Here is a 19159-nt window from a genome sequence, read left to right as displayed (position 1 = left end):
TGCCATCTCCTCCTTTTTGCTAAGGAGAGAATGGCTTGGGTTACATGGTTGACCTGAGGAGATCTGGAACTGCCTGTTGACACTGTGTACTATTGTGTTGTTGTTGTGTGATTTTGCCTTTGGATATTGCCTTTGGGCATAGTCAATTCAGAGTTGGAAACACTGCCATAGCTTTCAGAACATTGATGTGAAACTTCTGAAATGTGATAGACCACTGATCCCCTCACTTTCTTGGAAGAGGAGTGTCCGCCCCCCCAACCTTGTTCCGAGGCGTCCGTGTGAATAGTCGCGGAGGGAGGAGGGTACTGAAGAGGGATGTAGTTCAATAGTCATGGCAGTGGACCACGGCTTGAACTGCTTCCGCAGAAGACCGGGGTTTTGTGGCGAAGATCTCTCCGAGCTTCGGATGCATTTGTTCTCTTGACTCTGTTAGCATCTTTGAGTCTTGCTTTTAGGATTAGGTCTGTCACAGCAGTGAACTGTAATGACCCCGACTTTTTCTTTTTGTCATCTGGTGAGTACTTTTGAACGAAGTAGGCACCTGACCGAGTTTGCAATTTCCTTTCTCTTGCCTTGTGGTAGAGAGAGGGTGTGTGACTGTAGATTCCAGCAAAGTCCTAGCCACGAGAATTTCCGAGCTGGAGATAGCCTGGACTTCTCGAGGTTGATTTGAAAGCCCAGAGATTGTAGGAAGTTCATGACCTCTTTGGCTGTTTGAAGACCTTCTGACTTCATTGCTCCCTAGACTAACCAGTCGTCCAAGTACATCACCACCTGAAGGCCACTTGTTTCGAAGTTTTTGGACAATGGCCTCGACTAGGTTCGTGAAAATTCTTCGAGCTATACTGAGCCCGAAGGGCATAGTTTTGAATACGTAGGCCTTTCTTGCCAGTCTGAAACCAAGGTAGGGGGAGAAGCGCTGACTTATCGTAAGATGCCAATAGACGTCTGTAAGATCTATTGAGACGGTGTAGGGCCCCTGGGGTAGGAGGGTCTGTATTTGTAAGATAGTCAGCATCAGGAAATTGTTATTCAGAATGAATTTCTGTAGTGGGGTCAAGTCCAGAGTAGTTCAAAGAGTGTTCGAATCTCTTTTTGGGCACGCAGAATAGCTGCCCTTGAAAGTTTATGGATTTTATGCAATGGATAACTCCCCTCAAGAGGAGATCCTGAATATAGCCCTCCTAAAAGGGGGTTGTGGGTTGAAAGAACCTCTTAAATTTGGGTAGCTTCTGTCTCCACTTCCAGCCTAGCCCTTTTTATACTCTGCATCGAACTCTCATTGATCCCTGAACAGGTGAAGTCATCCCCCTACCGGAAGCTCCTTATTATTGTTGCGAAAGACCAGCAACTTTAGTCGTCTTGTCTCTATTTCCTCGGCCTCTAGTTAGACCGCCTCTTCCAGACCTTCCCCTGTTACCGTAACCCTTCTTATGAGCTTGGCAGGGTGGAACGTGGTGGTAGCTCTCTCGTACACTGGGGCGAAGGCTGGAGAAACTTACTGCTGGGGAACCATGTACACATTGTGAGGGATGGCGGCAACTGAGGCCGTCGCAACATGAAGTGACTTCTGGGCCTCTTGCCCTTGGGTTGAAGTCTTTCATTGGGGGTAAATTTCCATAAAGAGGAAATACCCCCTTGTCAATAAGGCTCTTATTCTCCTGAGCCGCTTTGTCCGTGACTACTTTAACCAATTTTTCAGGGAAGAGATTCTTCCCCCAGATATTGGTCTATCAATTTTTAGGTTCATGTCTGATCGTAGCAGTGGCTAGGACGTGGTTCTCAACATGCTCTTCTGGCTAGGAAGAAATCTTGGAGATCCCTATGAAAAATGATTAGGCGAGTCTTCGCCAAGACGGGGAAGAGATCAGATTTGGAATATTTCCCAATAAGCATTTCTAGCTAAGATTGGAAGGATGAAGAGGCAGAAAGTCTCTCATTAGCTTCGTTCTCCCTTCAATAGGGATTCGGGAATCCTAGGCAGTTTTTCATTAAACTGTTTGCCTCCGATGTCTTTATCTAGTTTTCCAACAGTGAAGGTATGTTGGACTTCCTCCCAGATGTTCAAATCATAAGGAAGGGCTAGAGAGACAGGTTTACATTCCTCTAACACTGGGAATGGATTGTTCTCCATTACTGTTTTCATCACGGCCTCTAAACTTTTAGAGGCTAAAGGGAAGACAGCATCCTTGGGGGTCACAAAAGTGGCCTGTTTCCTGCCAAAGGCAGAAAGTTTGGCATTGGTGAATTCAGCCATCTTTAACTCGCTAACCAAAAGGGATTGAGCCTTGCCATGATCCAGATTGGTGGTTTCCTTAGGGATCGTATTATCCCTAATGGACGTTTCGGAGTTAAGCCTTACGTAGCAGTAAGGATAGTTATCAAACGATGAAGATGGAAAGAATCCAAGTCCGAAACTGGTTTGGAACCCAAACCATCCCTAATGTGGAGGAACCCTTCGGTTAAGGCCATATGCTCAGCATAGCGCCAAGGGTTCTTAACTGTGCCTTCTGGTAGGCTCGAAGCTGGGGTAGCCTTAGAAACAGGTGCCTGTTGTTAAGCTTCTATCCTCGCTGTTAGGTCTGCTTGAGAACGTTCATGTTTGGCCACTAGGTTCTCCATGAAAGCTTTCATGGACGCCATTAGTTCCAAGTTACTGGGAAGCAAAGGTTTGTCTATCGTCGGAACCAGGGTGGAGGTGGAAGCTGGGGCTTGGATAGAAAGTAAAGAGGCACTGGGAGCTGCACTCACCAGATGTACATCCAATGACTCTTCTGAAGCTTCTGTGGTCAGCAGGATCCTCTCCCTCTGACGACCCAGAAGTAGTAGTAGACATGTTGTCGGCATCCAGGCTCAGGACTTGCAGAGAGTCCCGGACTTCATCCTCCGCATGATCTGCTGGTACCAGCAGGAGTTGGACTGTCTGTAACTGGTGAGCAAATATATAGGACACCGCAGCCTTTGGAAAGAGAAGGTCCTTCAGTTCCAAAGAACCAAGATAACGGCCACCTTGTTGAGAGCTCTTTTGGAAGCCTCTTACTCTGTGTCGGAGCGTCCTCCGGCGTCTATCTCAGTCCAAGGAGACGTCAGTGACATAGAAGCCAGTTTGAAGGAGATCCATGCAAACCTGGCAGTTGGTAGGGTCCCTCATTGCAACGGATCCCCTGGAAACATGGCAATCAGCATGTTTCTGGCAGCTTGTGGCCACAGGTTAACGACCTGCCTGGTATAGGTGACCGTTGAACACTCCATGTCATCAGCGACCTGTAAAGATAAGACATTGCAATGATTACATATTAAAAATCATATAGTCTTGAAATTAGTGAAAGAAATCAATCCTAACCTAAATAAACCAACCCCTAAAAAATGGCTAAATCCAAAATATAATTAGAACACATGCCAAACAGCTTGAAAATCTGTAGCAATTTATGAAGCAAAACATAATGATGGTGTGGTAGGAATATGGAGGAAAGGATCACATTAAAGGAACACCAGAACCTCCAGAGTAGGTCTATTAGAACAGCCTAAGAAGGTAAGTTCACTCATCACACTGCTTAGATCAGCAACAGCTGTCCCCTGAGGTGGCAGTAGCTGGGAGGCAGCAACTATTTCTAGTAACCAATATAAGACTTACCTGTCAATACCCCAGGCATGTCGACAAGGTGGCAGATGCATTGTAAAATCAACAGGGGGAGAGTGAACAATCCCATAGGGAAGGGTCCCAACTCAGGGGAAGTAGAGGAATGAAATTCAGTTAATAAGTGAACCTGTCAAGACCTGATCATTATCATTAACTTATGAAAAGTTGGGGTGCACCCCGTAAGACAATGAGAGACGTACAAGACAGCCAGGACGCTAAGAATTATAAATTTAAAGGATATCCTGACAACCAGGCAGGATCCAATCGACCAACTCTAGAGGACAGTGTTCCTCAGATGTGGGATAGGGAAGAGCAGATGACCAGTCTAAGGCTGCAGCTGAGGATGCAGAGGGGGTGACCCATAGCCAACACACTGCCAGTGCTAGAAGAGCTCAAGCTGACAAGACAAGAGGCGGCACTTCTGTCTAGATTGACTAACCCAGCAAGGGAGTCAAGAGACTGTAGCAAGAGGGATATCTCAAGCTGACAAGACAGGAAGCAGAGACAGAAGGCGGCACCTCTTCCTAGATAGGCTAACCAGGCAAGGGAGTCAGGACTCCATAGCAAGAGGGATATAGCACAGGAAGAGAGGCTTCAGACATAGAACAAGGGGTACCAACTCCATGGCTAGATAGGGTTAGGCCATAGTGAGAAGTGTGTAGGAAAGCCTAGCCTACCTAGCGGGTGAGGGAAAGCTCAAAAGCAAGGGTGGGATGACTAGGCAAGAGAAACATAGTTCCAGTACAGTCAGATTATGGCCTAACTAGGAAGGGGAAAGGCTATAGAAACACCCAAGGGTGGTCTCTAAGACGGAAGAGAGATTTTAACTAGGGGAGGAGAAAATCTTGCCTACCTAGGCCAGGAAAGATAGCTTACAAGTAGCCACACTAAAAGGCATAAGGAAAGGGGAAGAATGGAGTGGTGATGGGAAACTCGGAAAAGGGTGAGGTGGCATGACGGGAAGGCCCAACAATAACATTAGAACAGAAATAAGTGTTCAAAGGGGCTGCCGTGATAGGTCACAGAGGACACGTCCTCACAACCAGGCATAGCCTACCAAAGACTGAGAGAGAAGCCTAATAATGGTTAAGGCAACACAATGAGGTCTACTAGTCAGCATCAGAACAGGGGGTAAGGCATTCCAATGGGTAAACAAAAGTAGACACAGGGAACAGGATCCCAAGACATGTGCCTCCTCGCCAAACATGTAGGCTAAGTGGAAAGTGAAAATAGTCTCCTTAGGGCAACTGAGAACACTATCCAACTCCCAAAAGGACCTTCAAGACCGCAGCTTTCCGCCGCGACGAATCGACAGCATGGGAGGAAAGAGAGCCTCACCCAACCAGCAAGGTTTGGTGAAAGAAGGGTATGGTACATAGTGAAAATTTACCAGGCATGACTGCGGACTAGGGTAGGCTAGCCTGAGTCAATGCTGATAAACAAACAAGAAACACCAAGGAAGGATGGGGGATACCATATACATACCACACTTTAGAACAATGAAATAAAATAGATTCCTAAAGTAAAATGACTGAAAAACTAAGCGTTTCTTAGTGATTTGGAACATGGTGCCAAACGCATGCCAGCCTCGGGGTAATAAAAGCGTGCAATACAATAAAAATATAGGGTGGATATGCAAAATTCTTCAACAAGAAAAATGGGGTACTCAACTTAGTCGATGAGGAAGTAGCTGAAGCATCTATGATCGAAAATCACACAAAAATCTAAGAAAACTAGTAGAAACTCTCTAAGCAAACCGACAAAGATGGCACTGCGAAAGGGGAATGGTTCAACTGGAAACGTTTTAGTTGTAGCACATTGAGATCCGGAGTTGTAACGGGTGTCCTGCCCGCGTATCCTGCTCTCACCTTTCCTCCGAGACAAGGTTAACTCTATTCGGGGAAGGATGACCATATCTTGTTATTAACACTTCCCTGATTTATTCACGAAATTTCTCGGGATATTTGCTCCGGAGGTTAGAACTCTGTTGATAACTCTAAAGTGAATTTCTCTGGTATATAACTCAAAGAAATATCCCAAGTAGAAGCTGCCAATGAGGAACTTCCATTAGGACGACATGGCTCGAGACCAAAAAAGTATAATTATCATGAAACTTTCTTGATTATTGTACTGTAGATTCAAACTGGCCTTTATTCTTAGACGAGTATGTATAGAGAAGAAATCTTGATTATTTCCTATTTATGCCAGTGTATTAGTGGTAAATAAAGGGCTGTTGGGATTTTTAACATTTGTTTATTCATCTTTTCATTCTATGACAAGTTATACTTGGTTGTGGGTGTGGAAGAGTAATAGCTATGTAAACATTTAAATAGAAATATTTTGTAACCTATGCATAATCATATATTGTTTTTATGGATTCCATTGCTTTAGATGGTTACCAAAGTTTTTTTCCTATTTAAGTAGCTGAATTTACCATATTTGTCATACTGTATACTCAAATGGTGCCCAAAAAGATATACCGTAGTTTATCCTTTTCTGCAGTTACAATGATTTGTTAGTAACTCCATCAGTCTAATACAATACTCCCTTTTATTGAGTAAAATGTTGATTTTAAATGAAGGTAAAAGCTGCTTATATATAATATATTCTAAGGATTAGAGAAGTAAGTCTGGATACCTCAACATTGTATATACTTTGATTTTATAATAAGGTAAAAGCTACTCATATATAATATATATTGAGAATTAATGAAGTAAATCTTTTGATACCTCAGTATTGTATAATGGAAGAAAAATAAGCTGTTAGATTTTTAATTACCTAATGGTAGCACTGTATATAGATGACTAGATATTTCCACTATTAAGGCTAGTATTGGTAAATAGAATGTAGATTTTCCCATCTATTAAGGTTAGTATGAAGTGTTGACGATAAGCTATACATTTATTTTTTGTGACCTTTTTTAAAAAGTTAATGGTCCAAAGTTTGGGTACTTTGCCATGGAGGTACGTATCTTTGATGTTTGTTCTTACGCATATGCAGCCCGTTCTTCCTTTAATATAGGGAATGTCTTCAGAAGAGCTGGAACAGCTGTTGAAACCCATAACAAGGTAGTTAACAGCATGTAGCGAGTGTCGTCTTTATCTTTGGCAGCAACGAATACAGTTGTACTATTGTGGCCTATCCAAAGGATATTTTAATCTTTATCTTCTGCAGTGTGAAAGGCTGTTTTTTTTACTTTGCTCTCATTATTATAGAAGTGAAGTGTTATATTCTTTAAATGTGGGAGAAGGGTGGATGCTCTCATTAGTTTATGCAAAATTGGTGATAGCTCCACACAAACTCTGCCCTTTTTATAGGGTGCAATCTTCCTTTAATATGTGCCGATTGTAGATCGTGGCCTCCCGTTCAGTGGAAAGCCTTTGCTTTGAGGAGGAAAAGGAAGGCTAAGAAGTCCATAGGCATCATCCTTGGCAATACCCAAGATGATGCCAAAGAAGCTCTATTGCACTTTTTTCCCCATTGACATCACAAGCTATTAAAGCTTCTGTGTATATGTCCCTGGCTTGATCCCTGAAGAGTGTGTTGGGAGTTAGGAGACCTTGGATCTACATAGGCAAGTTTTTCAGGGTTTGGTGGCAGGTGGGGTTCCCCAATGGTTGCTGAAGCATTCCTTTGGTCTTGCAGGTAGGCCCTCCATATCATTCTTTAGGGAGCTGGTAGCTTTGGCTACTTTGACCCCAGCATCCTCAGTGCTAGTGAACCTATTGGTAGTGACCACAGTGTCAGTGAAACTAGTGGTGACCACAGTGCCAGTGAAACCAGTGGTAACCACAGTGCCAGTGAAACAAGTGGTGACCACAAAGAAGTTAATGAATGAGGCCCAAGTAGGTGCCCCATGTGATGCCCCTGTGCCATACCCCACTGGCTGAAAATAAAGGATGCAAATTGTTTCATGACCCAGTACAAGTGATGCCTGCACCAGAGAAGCCAATGTCCTAATGACACAAGAAGCCTTCCTTGGTGAGTAACACCTGTTTCAGCAAAAAGGTATCGCAGGGCAGTAAGGTTTCTGCTGGATGTGCCTTTCAGCTCATATTTCCTATGACCCCGGGGCCAGTGGTTTCTGTAATCCCTGTGCTGGTAATCCAAGCCCTGTGTTGCTATCCCAAGGGCCAGAGTTTGCATTATCATCCCGAGTTCCTACCGCTTGTGCTGTGACAGTGACCGCAGTGTTGTTGTTCCTGTTGGAGCAACCCGTGAGTTTTTATCGCAAATATACAATTTTTTATTTAATAGGTATTGCAGTTTTCTGTTTCGCGTTTAAGCGAAATCGTGAAGGGTGAACTCGGGTGAAATGCAGGATGACTGTAGCAGCATTTTCCAAGTATCCTGAAGGGTGAACTCTTGTAAAATGTAGGATGACTGTAATAGCATTTTCCAAGTATCCTGAAGGGTGAACTCTTGTAAAATGTAGGATGACTGTAATAGCATTTTCCAAGTATCCAGCGATGTCATCAAAAGCCATAGCCTCATTGGCGGAGGTGGAAGGGATGTTGGAGAAAGTCACTTTGTCATTCAAGACATATCAGGGTTTCTATAGTAGACTCTTTCTGATGGATAAGCCAACTTGGGGCTGGAGACCAGTCATCAAACTCTACCCTGAACCAGTTTGTTCAGCAAACCAGGTTCAGGATGGAAATGTATGAACTTTACTGACTTCCATTAGAGGAGACTAAATGCTTTCAGTGGATCTGAAGGATGTCTGCTTCTTCCTCAATGTAGTACAGTAGTGCATCATAAGTCCCTGTATCCCACACTGTATACTGGTGTCAGTTTGGGCCCACTCACAAGGGATACATCTTGATGTACCTCGACAATTAGTTGATCATGGCTTCCTAAGAGAGGCAGTTGCTACAGCAATCCAACTCTCCACCTAGCCATCCTGTTTCAGTGACACAGGAGGTGTTAGCCAAATTTACATGGTGGCTTAAAGAAAACTTCTCTAATGGAGTCCAACTTGACTTCTCGCCTCCAGACATAGAACTGTTATCTAATGTGTCGAAGAAGAGGTGAACATGCACCTGGGTAACCTGGTTGTATCTGGTGAGTGGTCAGCAGAAGAAATGCATCTGCATATCTTGCTGGACTTGCACTGTAATCATTCCAAGAAAGTTTGAAGAAGTTGAAAGTTGACAAAGTAGATGTACATACGGGTACTGTACAACGTCATAGAGCTGTCAGACGGATACATCCCCGGCAAGAAGAATTGAATAGCAGACTTGCTCAGTGGCCAGGGACAGACTGTAGCATCGGTGTTAACTCTTCATCTTAGTGAAAAGTTAATGTCTTGTTGGGCTCGCTGGTAATCGGCCTGTTTGCCATACAGCTTAAACAGGAAATTCCTAGTGTTCTATTCTCCTATTACAGACCCGTGGTGGACGCCGATTTCGAGCACTCGTGGAATCAACGGAATCCCTACGCTTTTTCCTCCTTCAGTCTTCAGCCTGATTTCCTGGCTGATCAGCAGTGTTGATCACACCCAGTCTTGGAATGATCCCTGGTATGTCCCCAATGGCCACAAACAATTGGATTCTGATCTACAGTATTAGCACTTTTGAGTCTGTCCTGAGTGAGCTACTCATATGAAACCCCCTTTATTGTGTAATTCTCACCACTAATCAGTGAAGTCACTTGCACTTCAAAGTAAGAGACTATTCAGCATCTCTTTGGAGTTGAAGGGTTTTTGCAAATGGCTGCACAGGACATGTCTGGGTTTTTGCAAATGGCTGTACAGGACATGTCTGGGTAGCTATAACGGTCCTCTACAGCTGTCTATTATGGAAAGTTGGTGTGTAGATGGTATACTTGACAGGTCAAAGCATCTCTAGTGAGGATCATGGTCTGCTTCACCTATTTTCACCGTGAGAAATGCCTTTCAGTCGGAGCTGTGCACGGCTAATATTCACCCTTGAGCACGGCTTTCCGACTAAAGGGCATAAACCTCTCCTCATCATGGGAGTTGTCTATGCTTGTAAGAAACTTTGAGTGGGACCTCTGGCCCACCAAGTGGAATATGACCCGCATTCTTCAAGGTTCTTACTCGTACCCTTCATGAGCCATTGAGAGGATAGTCAAAGAGAGATCTGATTTTCAACACTCTTGGCTAGCCTTAGCATAGGTGAAGAGAGTAGGTAAGATACACACACTACAGTATTATTTAATAACCCATGCTGAAGGTGGGAAGGTGGTCTCCTTCGATTTAGTGCCTGAATTTGAGGCCAAAACCCAGAACCAGTTGAGACACGACCCCAAATTCGAGACCAGCTCAGTCCCCCCTCTATTTTAAACGTCAATAGGTAATTGAAATGCAATGCTTTTGTGTCCTTTGAGGGTTCTGTGATGTCAGAAGAGCGACTCTTCCTTATTATGGGCAGAACCAAGAAAAAGGTGCCAAAAAACACTACCTCTTTCTGGCTTCGTGAGACTATCAAATGACCATATGCCTCAACCGATCAACAGATACACACCATCTTGGACAAGACCTCATGTTTTCGTGTATTGGTTCCACCTTGTTCTTCCGAAATAATCTACCAGTTGGCCAGGTTATGAAGGCATGAGTTTGGAAACTAAGCAATCTCCACTGCTTTCTATTTATGGGAGTTTACCCATAAGTCCTTCAACTCAATTCTTGGCCCTGTAGTGGCAGCTCAAGTTGTTTACCCAGTTTAGCTCCTACATGGGACAGAAAGTACCTTGTTTACGGTAATGTGTGTATGTAAGTGTGGATAAAAGGTAGATCGAATGTGTCTTCTGCTGCTTTTTATCCTTCCCCTCACCTAGGGATGAAGCAGCTGTACCATTACACACTGGATATTGATGCTGGGAAGCTACACTTCTGAGCACCATTCTTTAAGCTAGATCTGTAAGTAATAGTTCTCCCCCATCTATGCTTAATAAGGGCAGAGAATGGTGGAATAAATACCAAACTCATTATTCATCATACTCCAGCTATTTTATTCCAGACTTCATATGTGCCTTAGGGCAGAAAGATTCTTTCAGTAACAGAGTACTAGGTAAGATATATAACAAAGTGAAGGATAGTCCTATCAGCCTGCTGATCCTTGTGTTGGCTGATAGGAGGTTTGAGGTTGCAGGAGTCTTTTCCCTCGATACTGTACTGGACTAAGGAGTCTGGCATATTCCAGGGGAAAAAACCAAGTTCAGTTCAAGGGGAACTTTGTCCCACCAATAAGGGAGTCTCTTATTTTAAAGGAGGAAAAGTTTGTATGTATATAAGAACAAACTTCAAGTAATTTTTCTTTTTCTTAGCTATGCAAACCTGATGCCTTTAAAGTAAAGTTAAACTTTCCACCTCAACAAACTCTTCTGTCTTGAGTTGAAGATCAAAGGTGAAGTCATTGATGCTCACCACCTGTCATTAACTATCTGTTAACAATTCAACGGCTGTTTCAGCTTCATTGAAGATATTCACTGTTTTAAAGGGCTCAGATCTCTTATAACTTAGAAAAATATAGATTACTTTAAGAATTTATTATAATTTTTGGGGTTGACCTATATTTACAGGCATTGCATCAGTTTATCCAGAGCCATCAAACAGCTATGAGTTCATTAAAGCTCAGCTTTATGATTTTCATTATGGGTCTGCCCTCCCAAATGTCTACTCCTGGCCAAAGCTTTAGGCCGTATATCCAGTAAGCTATACCTATGGCAGCATGAGCTGACCCTACACAGCTTAAATCCACTTGTTTTGTTTGTTGTGGTGGTAATCCTGTGTCCAAAATAATTGGGCAATACTTGTACATGACCCACTGTTAATTAGCACTTGTATACAAACTTTAGTGTAGTGATTTTGCATGCAGCATTCTTTTTTTATGAAATGGACCTTACCCGGGAACAGAACGTTACTTTTTTCAGGTTTTTTTTTATTACCTAGGAAATTCTGTTCATCCTCTTCGTCTAGGCTTAAAAAGGCTGTTGTTGAAGATATTCAACACGTGTAAAAAAAAATTGAACTGTCTATTTAATGAACACATTTTTTGGAGGCCATATTTTTTGTCAGGAATGCCAAAAGGTCTTTTTTCAAATTTTGAGACCTGTAGTGTAAAGTACATAGTTAAATAATATCGGTGAGTCATGTGGTCCCCTTTTGGGTTTTTATTGTAGTAATGGTTCAGAATGTTTAAAAACTATTTTTTATTTAGCTCAGTACAAAATAACAAAGTAATATTTTTGTTGGGTTTTTAGTTTGGCATGTGATACAGAGGTTGAAGTATAGTTAGTACTGTTTTAGAGCTTGGAACATTTTGAAATCTAAAACTTGAAAGTGTTGTTATAGTCAGTTTGTAGATGGTTGCAGTGTGCTAAATTAACAAAGCATTTTTGCAAGATTTATCACTGTTTAGTAATAAAATTTGAATTCCTAACACTAATTTTGATCTAATGAAAATCATGTGTTTATATTTAGATCTTTACTTCAAAGACAGGATCTAATATATGCAAAACAAATTGTCACAGTTGTTGCCAAAAACTTTTGTAGAAACATTTGGTATACATGGTGCAGTTTCAGTATGACTTATTTATGTTTGCATTTCTACACCATGATTTATTCTTTCCTCGAGAAACATCTGCTGGGATTCAAGAAAGAAAAATAATTTTGGTTTTCCTTAGCCATGAGGACTGTATTTTGAGACAAAACTTAATCTGTTGAAATACAATTTAATGAACCTCGAGTAGAATAAACACATTGTTACTCCTAAGCACACACATTTTAATCCAACAAAGATTACTTTTAATAGCTAATTTCTTCATTCAGTACAGTACTGGTAAATATTTCTCAGTTAATAACTGGTAAAATCCCCTTACAAACACATGCTTCTCAACACAGGCTGGCACAAAGGGCCTCCTCCAGATTCATCCAACCATTTAAATCTCTTGTTCTGTCAGATCACCCCAGTTGATTCCCAGTTCCTTCATTAAAGTTAATCTAAAATCTTTCAGCTATATTCTAGTTTTATTACGCAGTTTGTTGTATGAATATCAGTTTTTTTTTTTCTGGTGTCATTTACGTTGTCACTTTTAATTTGGTGCAGAAATACTGTTTTTTATACCTGTTCAACATAGTTTTTTCTTATAATTTTGGGTATAAAAAGTTAAAATTTACTTAATTTAGGACCTCAAAATTTTTTCCTTGAAGTGCTACTGTATCCCAGAATCTCAAAACTATGGCAATTAGAAATCTCTTAAGCTGCTTGGTAACCAGGATAACATTCAAATATTGTTCACATTAACATTGTAAGCATTCTTTTAAACGGAAATTCAACAAGGAAGAAAAACGGGATATTTACCAATTCAGGTGGATGTTTTTTCACTCGAGCTAAGGTTTAATGTTTAATAGAACCAGTATAGCTATAAATATTACTTTTTTTTGCAGTTGTCACCATCCAGGTATAATCCTTGATCCCCTCTTTGTGGCAGTGTCTTTTTAAGGATAATGGCTTGGCTAGAAAACTTATATGTCTCCAACAATTCGGAAAACCATGTATAACAGCTGTTACTGTAAAATCAGTTTTCTTTGTCCTGGATTGAAAACAACGGAGATTAAACTATCCATATCCATTTTGATAAAATAGTCTCATCATTATATTTATGTAATGATCATGTGGTTGTTGACAAGAAACATTTCTTCTCCATGGAAAATTTTGTATATTGTACTGAAAACTTGTCCATTTATTTTGTTATCTTATTCTGGCCTTCATACCCTTGGGCCTTGATATAAAAACCCTGGGTAGACCAAGTTTTTTTAGACACAAAGTGGTTTTCTGTTTGCCCAAAAGTATTTATTCACAAGTCCATAAAGACAAGAATATAGACACAGACTTTTCTGTTTTTTATCTTAATGTAAAATTAGTTTCTCTAGTAAAATGGTAAAAAAAAACTTTCATCATTTGTGTTCTCTCAAAATGATGATATAAAGTAGACATGCACTTTTGAAGTGAATTAATTTTTCCAGTTCAACGTAATTAATGTCCTACTAAATTTAGTGCTGCCTATGGACCTACATGGAGTGTTGCTCTGTAAACATCATGAAAAGGTCTTTGCTGTATCTCGTCATTATCGTGACTCCTATGACAAGGAGTAATCCTGAGTAGCAAACTTTTGGTCCTAGATCTATCTAGTAGATAGTTAATTTTCTATTACTATTATAAAATGGGTTTAACGAGGTCAGTTAGTTGCATATCTATAGTCACACGAGAGGGAAGTTGAGGCTACTTGTTAACAAGGAAAATGGAACATATGAATATTATTATTATTATTCTTATGATTATTATTACAGTATTTATTATTTATTATTATTATTATTATTATTATTCAATATTAGCTAATCTACAATCCTAGTTGGAAAAGTAGGATGCCATAAGCCCAAGGGCTCCAACAGGAAAAAATAATTCATTGAGGAAAGGAAGTAAAAAAATAAAACTGAGAATTAATGAACTATTAGAATCAAATAATTTTTGAAAACAGTAACACATTAAACAGTAAAGAGAGAGACAAATCTTTTGTATATGAACAACAAAGAGAGACTTTGTCAGCCAGTTCAACATTAAAGCATTTGTTGCAAGTTTGAACTTTTGGAGGTCTATCGATTCAACTACCCAATTAGGAAGATCATTCCACAACTTGGCCACAGCTGGAATAAAATTTCTAGAATGCTGTGTAGTATTGAGCCTCATGTTGGAGAAAGCATTACTATTAGAATTAACTGCTAAACTAGTATTACAAACAGGATGGTACTGTCCGGGAAGATCTGAATGTATAGGATAGTCAGAATTATGAAAAATCTTGGGCAACATGCATAACGAACACTTAAGCAATGGTGTCAGTGATTAATAAGAAAATAGACCATAAGTAACTGTCCAACAAATTGAAATGAGAATCGGCAGTTGATGACCAGACAGAACAAGACTCGAAGAAGGTAGAATGAAAGTTAAAATACTTCAGAATAGATGGATGACTGAAAATCTTGCCATTTTTTTTTTTTGCAATCGAAGAAGACTGTCCTAGTGTGTTTATAAAAAGTAAATTTGCTCTTAAGTGTCATGTCTGAAATTTTAAAGAATTTACAGAGTTAAAGAAACCTTATCAATGCTGAGATCCTTATGTTGAGGAGCCACTGTCCTCGACCTAATTATGATAATATTTTGAGTTTTGTTAGTATTCAACTTCATGCCTATAATTTGCACCATACACTAATTTTAGCTAGATCTCTATTAAGGAATTCAACAACCCCAGATCTACTTGGTATAGAGTAGCATCATCTGCATATGCAAATAGCTTGTTTTCTTGGCCAAACCACATGTCATGCATATATAGTATGGAAAGTAATGGGCCAAGAACACTACCCTGAGGAACTCCTGATGCTATCACATTCCTATTACTCACTATGGTGCCCATCAACAACAACTCTTTCCGATCTATTAGTTAAATTTCGGTAATGATGCTAAGAAAAGACCCACCCACTCCCAATTGTTTAAGTTTGAAGACAAGGGCCTCATGATTAACGTAATGCAGTCAAAGGCAGCACTAAAATCAAGGCCAATCACATGAACTTACTGACCACAATCAAGGGAATTTTGTACAACATTGGAGATTGTAAGAAGGGCATCAGTTGCTCCAAGGTGTTTTCAAAGACCAAATTGCAAACCTATTTAAACGTTTTGCCAAAAGGCATTCAAAAACTTTAGATAAGAGAAGTTATGGAAATTTGGCAGTAATCGGCTAAACTTGTGCAACTACGAATACATTTATATAATGGAGTAACATTACCAATTCTCGAACAAGTGCTAAAAGAACCTATTCTTCTAACTTGCTCAAAATAACAGATAACTTTGGAGTTAAGAAATCTGCAGTCTTTATAAAAACAGTTAAAATACCATTTGGGTCTACACTTCCATAAGCATCAAGGTCCATCAAGAGAGCTTTGATATCACAAGATCGAAAGGCTAAACTAGTTAGTTTAGCCTTGGGGAAACCAGGAATGAGGACGATCAAGTTCCTCATTACTCTGCTTACTGTCAAACACATCAGCTAAAAGTTATAAAATAGGCAGCTGTGTATGAAGGTATGCTGTTAGGTCACATAATGCATGCATGCTATAAGACATATCCTCAAATTGGAGATTGTGCACAGAGCATTTGTGAATTGGTGTGTACATGTACCACAGTGGGGCCTCTTAGGAAAACCTCCATGTCTTTTTAATTGATAGTATTTTTTTTTGTTGTAGTATCCAAATGTTTACCAGACATAAATGGCTGATGTAATAAGTCAGTTACTTCTTTTTCTTCAATCCCTATGGCATTCTTTGAATTGTAACGAAACCTAATTTTTCTTACCAGTTTGATTTCATCATTGTACTTATTGGTATCAGATAAATCTTATCAGATCATTCTATTTGCTAAAACTTCAGATTGTAATTTTTTGGAAGAAGGATAAATAGTTTTCCACACAATTTACAATGTATTGTGTTAAGTTGTCAGAAATGCTTAAAATTTACTTACTAGTCATTATCTTCTGAAAATTACATTGTTCATGTAAAGCTATTATTGTATATGGAAAATCTGTAGAAGTAGAATGTCTTTATTTTGTCAGAGTTGGGAATGTTGACAGGTAAACATTTTTAAAGCATCATTGAAAAGTTCTGTGTTAAGTACCATACATATTAAAATTTATTTGGTAGAAGAGTATACTTCATTAGTTTCGTTCATTTATGATCACCTCACCTTATGTGGGACAGGGGCTTTAGTGTTGAAAGCTTGTTAATATTTTACGAATTTCCAGTACAAATAAATCCTAAAATAAACTTGTAGACGTGAGTCAGTCATTTCAAAACTGAATCCGTAGAAAATAGAGCTTTAGCACAAAATTCACATTGTTAGTTAAACCTGGTGGAGGAAGCCAAGTATGGTAATGTTTGCGAAGGTATGCCACATTGATGGGGTTTATGTTATGGTGGTGATTGGAAAGTACTGTATTAGGCATGATTTATGTAGTACAGGTACGTATTTGAAAATTTTGGTAATCAAGTCATGTATGGGGTTAAGGCCTCTATTATTTTGATGCAAATGATATAGGGAGTTTAGAAACTAATTGATTTGTTTTGAAGTTGTTTTCCAAATTGCTTTCTTAGGGCAATTAAGAATTTAAATGTTGGTAAAACCAGTATATTTTGAAGTTGTCTTAGATAGTAAATCTGCTGTTGCATACTTAAAAAAATGCATTATATATTAAAGAAAAGCTTAACAAAACTTTTTGTTCTTCAGGGTATTGTATCTACATAAATTTTGTATTACAGTAAGCTTAACAAAATCTTTTGTTTTTTCAGGTATTGCATCGACATACCCAGAACCAAAGGATAAATTTTCATTTGTTGAGGAACAATTGTACTGTTACGATTATGATGGTAAACCTGCAATTCCTGATACATGGAATTGGCCTGACCTCTCTAGTTTCAACCCCAAGCTTTGAAGAAGCAAAAGGAGTTATGTAAAGTATTTGAATTGCAGGAGGTCAATATCTTAAGAATAAGGGATTTGTCAGAGAACTGTACATTGAAACTTCTCCAATCATGCGTGAGTGACTCTTGAATACTGTAAAACCACCATATATCTTAGAAAAGGAAGCAAACTTTATTCATGCAGTAAATGAAGATTCATCTTAAAGAACTATATATACATACTCCATGATTTAGAAAAAAAAAGAATCTTTAAGGAACCAGCATTTACTGTTAAACCCATTCCTAGAGAAAAGTAATACAGTGTTCAGGTGCCTGTGCTGTGATGTATTTAAGAAATGCGTTTTCTTAGGCAATGTCGAAGTAGGGTACTGAAATATATTTGGAGGGCGTTTATGATAACTTAAAGAAAATAAATTATTTAATCTCAAAGAGGGTTTCATATCTTTATTATCTGCTGTTTTATCATAATCTATATTCATCTCTTCACAAGTCCAAATCATCTCCTCTACTGTCATGCGTCAAACTCAGCACCTCTAATTTACCTGTATGTTTGTGCCTTGGTAATAAAATTAAATGCACTGCTCTTTTTATGAAGCAATTAGGTGCATGTACCTAATTACTCGCAGATAGCGAGGCAATTCATCTTATTTTTTTCAGCACCATTATTTTATATTTATTTTATAGGTGGAAAGTCACATACACATTTTATATTAAATTATCACAGTTTAGTGAACACTATATAAATTTGTCACATATACCGTATTAAAATTTTAAATATTTTCCACTTGAGGTCTGAATATACACCAGTCCGAGCTCAGCATTTACAGTGTGATGACTGTTGCTTCAATTCCTTCTAGCTCTAAGGGATATTTTAAATTCATATTAGCTCTAAGTGACATTCTAAAAGGAAAAAAATAAGTCTTTCAGTCATCAATTTAAATAAGAATCAGTATTTCAGAAAGAAAAACTGGGAATTCCAGTTTAATGATTCCACTTGAGTATCGGTAAACAAAGCTGGTTTTTGTATATAGAATACTATGAAATAAGAAAACAACCTAGCTTTGTGTGATCTCTTTCTTAGCATTGCTACCTAAATGTACATACAAAATGACCGGCTTACTGGAGGTATCCACTTCAGATATCTGCAGTGATTATTTTCTTAGTGGAAGCAGAGATTATTTCTTATATTTTTCCAAAGTTTGTAAGCCTTAGATGTTACAATGAGCTTTTGCAAACTTTTTATACATTGGGGCTTGTGTATAATTTAGAAGTGAGAAAATTTTACAAATCTTATATCAGGAGGACCTTGTGATGAGCAACATTAAAAAAACTATCTCGGAGATCAATATATGAATGTGTTTAAGGAGAATGATTGTTATGCTTCTGAATGAAAACTGGTACAGGGAGAGGTTAGATTGTAAGTTGAGTACTTTGTTGATACTGTAAGCTGTTGATAAGATGTACTTTATTTCTTTATTGTGCTATACAAGATGTCTGTAGTTATGAAAATAGAATAAACTGTATATGTAAATTTGAAGTTTTTAATTACCATGCTTTATAAAAAGTAATTGTAGATTTTATATAGAATATAGATTATCCTGTATCGAAAGTTATGCTCTGGTAAATACCAAATATTCAAAAGTATTTGAAAAAATAGGTAGACTTAATCCTCTTTGATAGTTTTTTTCAAACTTCAACATTATTGTTATTATTACTAGCTAAGCTAAAAGTTTAGTTGGAAAAGCAGGCTGCAACAAACCCAGGGCTCCAATCAGTGAAAATGATGTAGTGAGGAAAGGAAATAAAGAAATGTATAAACTATATATGAGAAGTAATGGAATAAAAAAATATGTAAAACATCTTAAAGGTCAGTAATAATATTAAAATGGATCTGTCATATATAAACTGAGAGAAAAGACTTTTATTTATCTGTTCAACATAAAAACATTCGCTGAAAGTTTGAACTTCAGAAGTTCCATTGATTCAACTGCCTGATTAAGGTCATTCCACAATCTGGTCACAGTTAA

At 38.9% G+C, this 19159-nt stretch overlaps 1 protein-coding gene across 7 annotated transcripts in view; it reads left to right on the top strand.

The window, feature by feature from the left end:
• Men-b (Malic enzyme b) overlaps window positions 1–18663 on the top strand; it is a 129860-nt gene extending 111197 nt beyond the window's left edge. For 6 of the 7 annotated variants that reach the window (XM_068372350.1, XM_068372351.1, XM_068372357.1 and 3 more), the window contains exon 12: window positions 17001–18663. In XM_068372350.1, the coding sequence (XP_068228451.1) occupies window positions 17001–17143 (143 nt within the window). In that variant the 3' untranslated portion in view covers window positions 17144–18663. Of the gene's footprint in view, window positions 1–11185; window positions 11314–17000 lie in introns of all 7 variants that reach the window. The other variant, XM_068372352.1, reaches the window with a different exon arrangement.
• Window positions 18664–19159: the final 496 nt, after the last annotated feature.

This window comes from Palaemon carinicauda, chromosome 4 (assembly GCF_036898095.1).
Source record: "Palaemon carinicauda isolate YSFRI2023 chromosome 4, ASM3689809v2, whole genome shotgun sequence".
NCBI lineage: Eukaryota > Metazoa > Arthropoda > Malacostraca > Decapoda > Palaemonidae > Palaemon > Palaemon carinicauda.
Note: the sequence above shows the minus strand (reverse complement) of the source record. Positions and strands in the feature narration are given on the sequence as shown.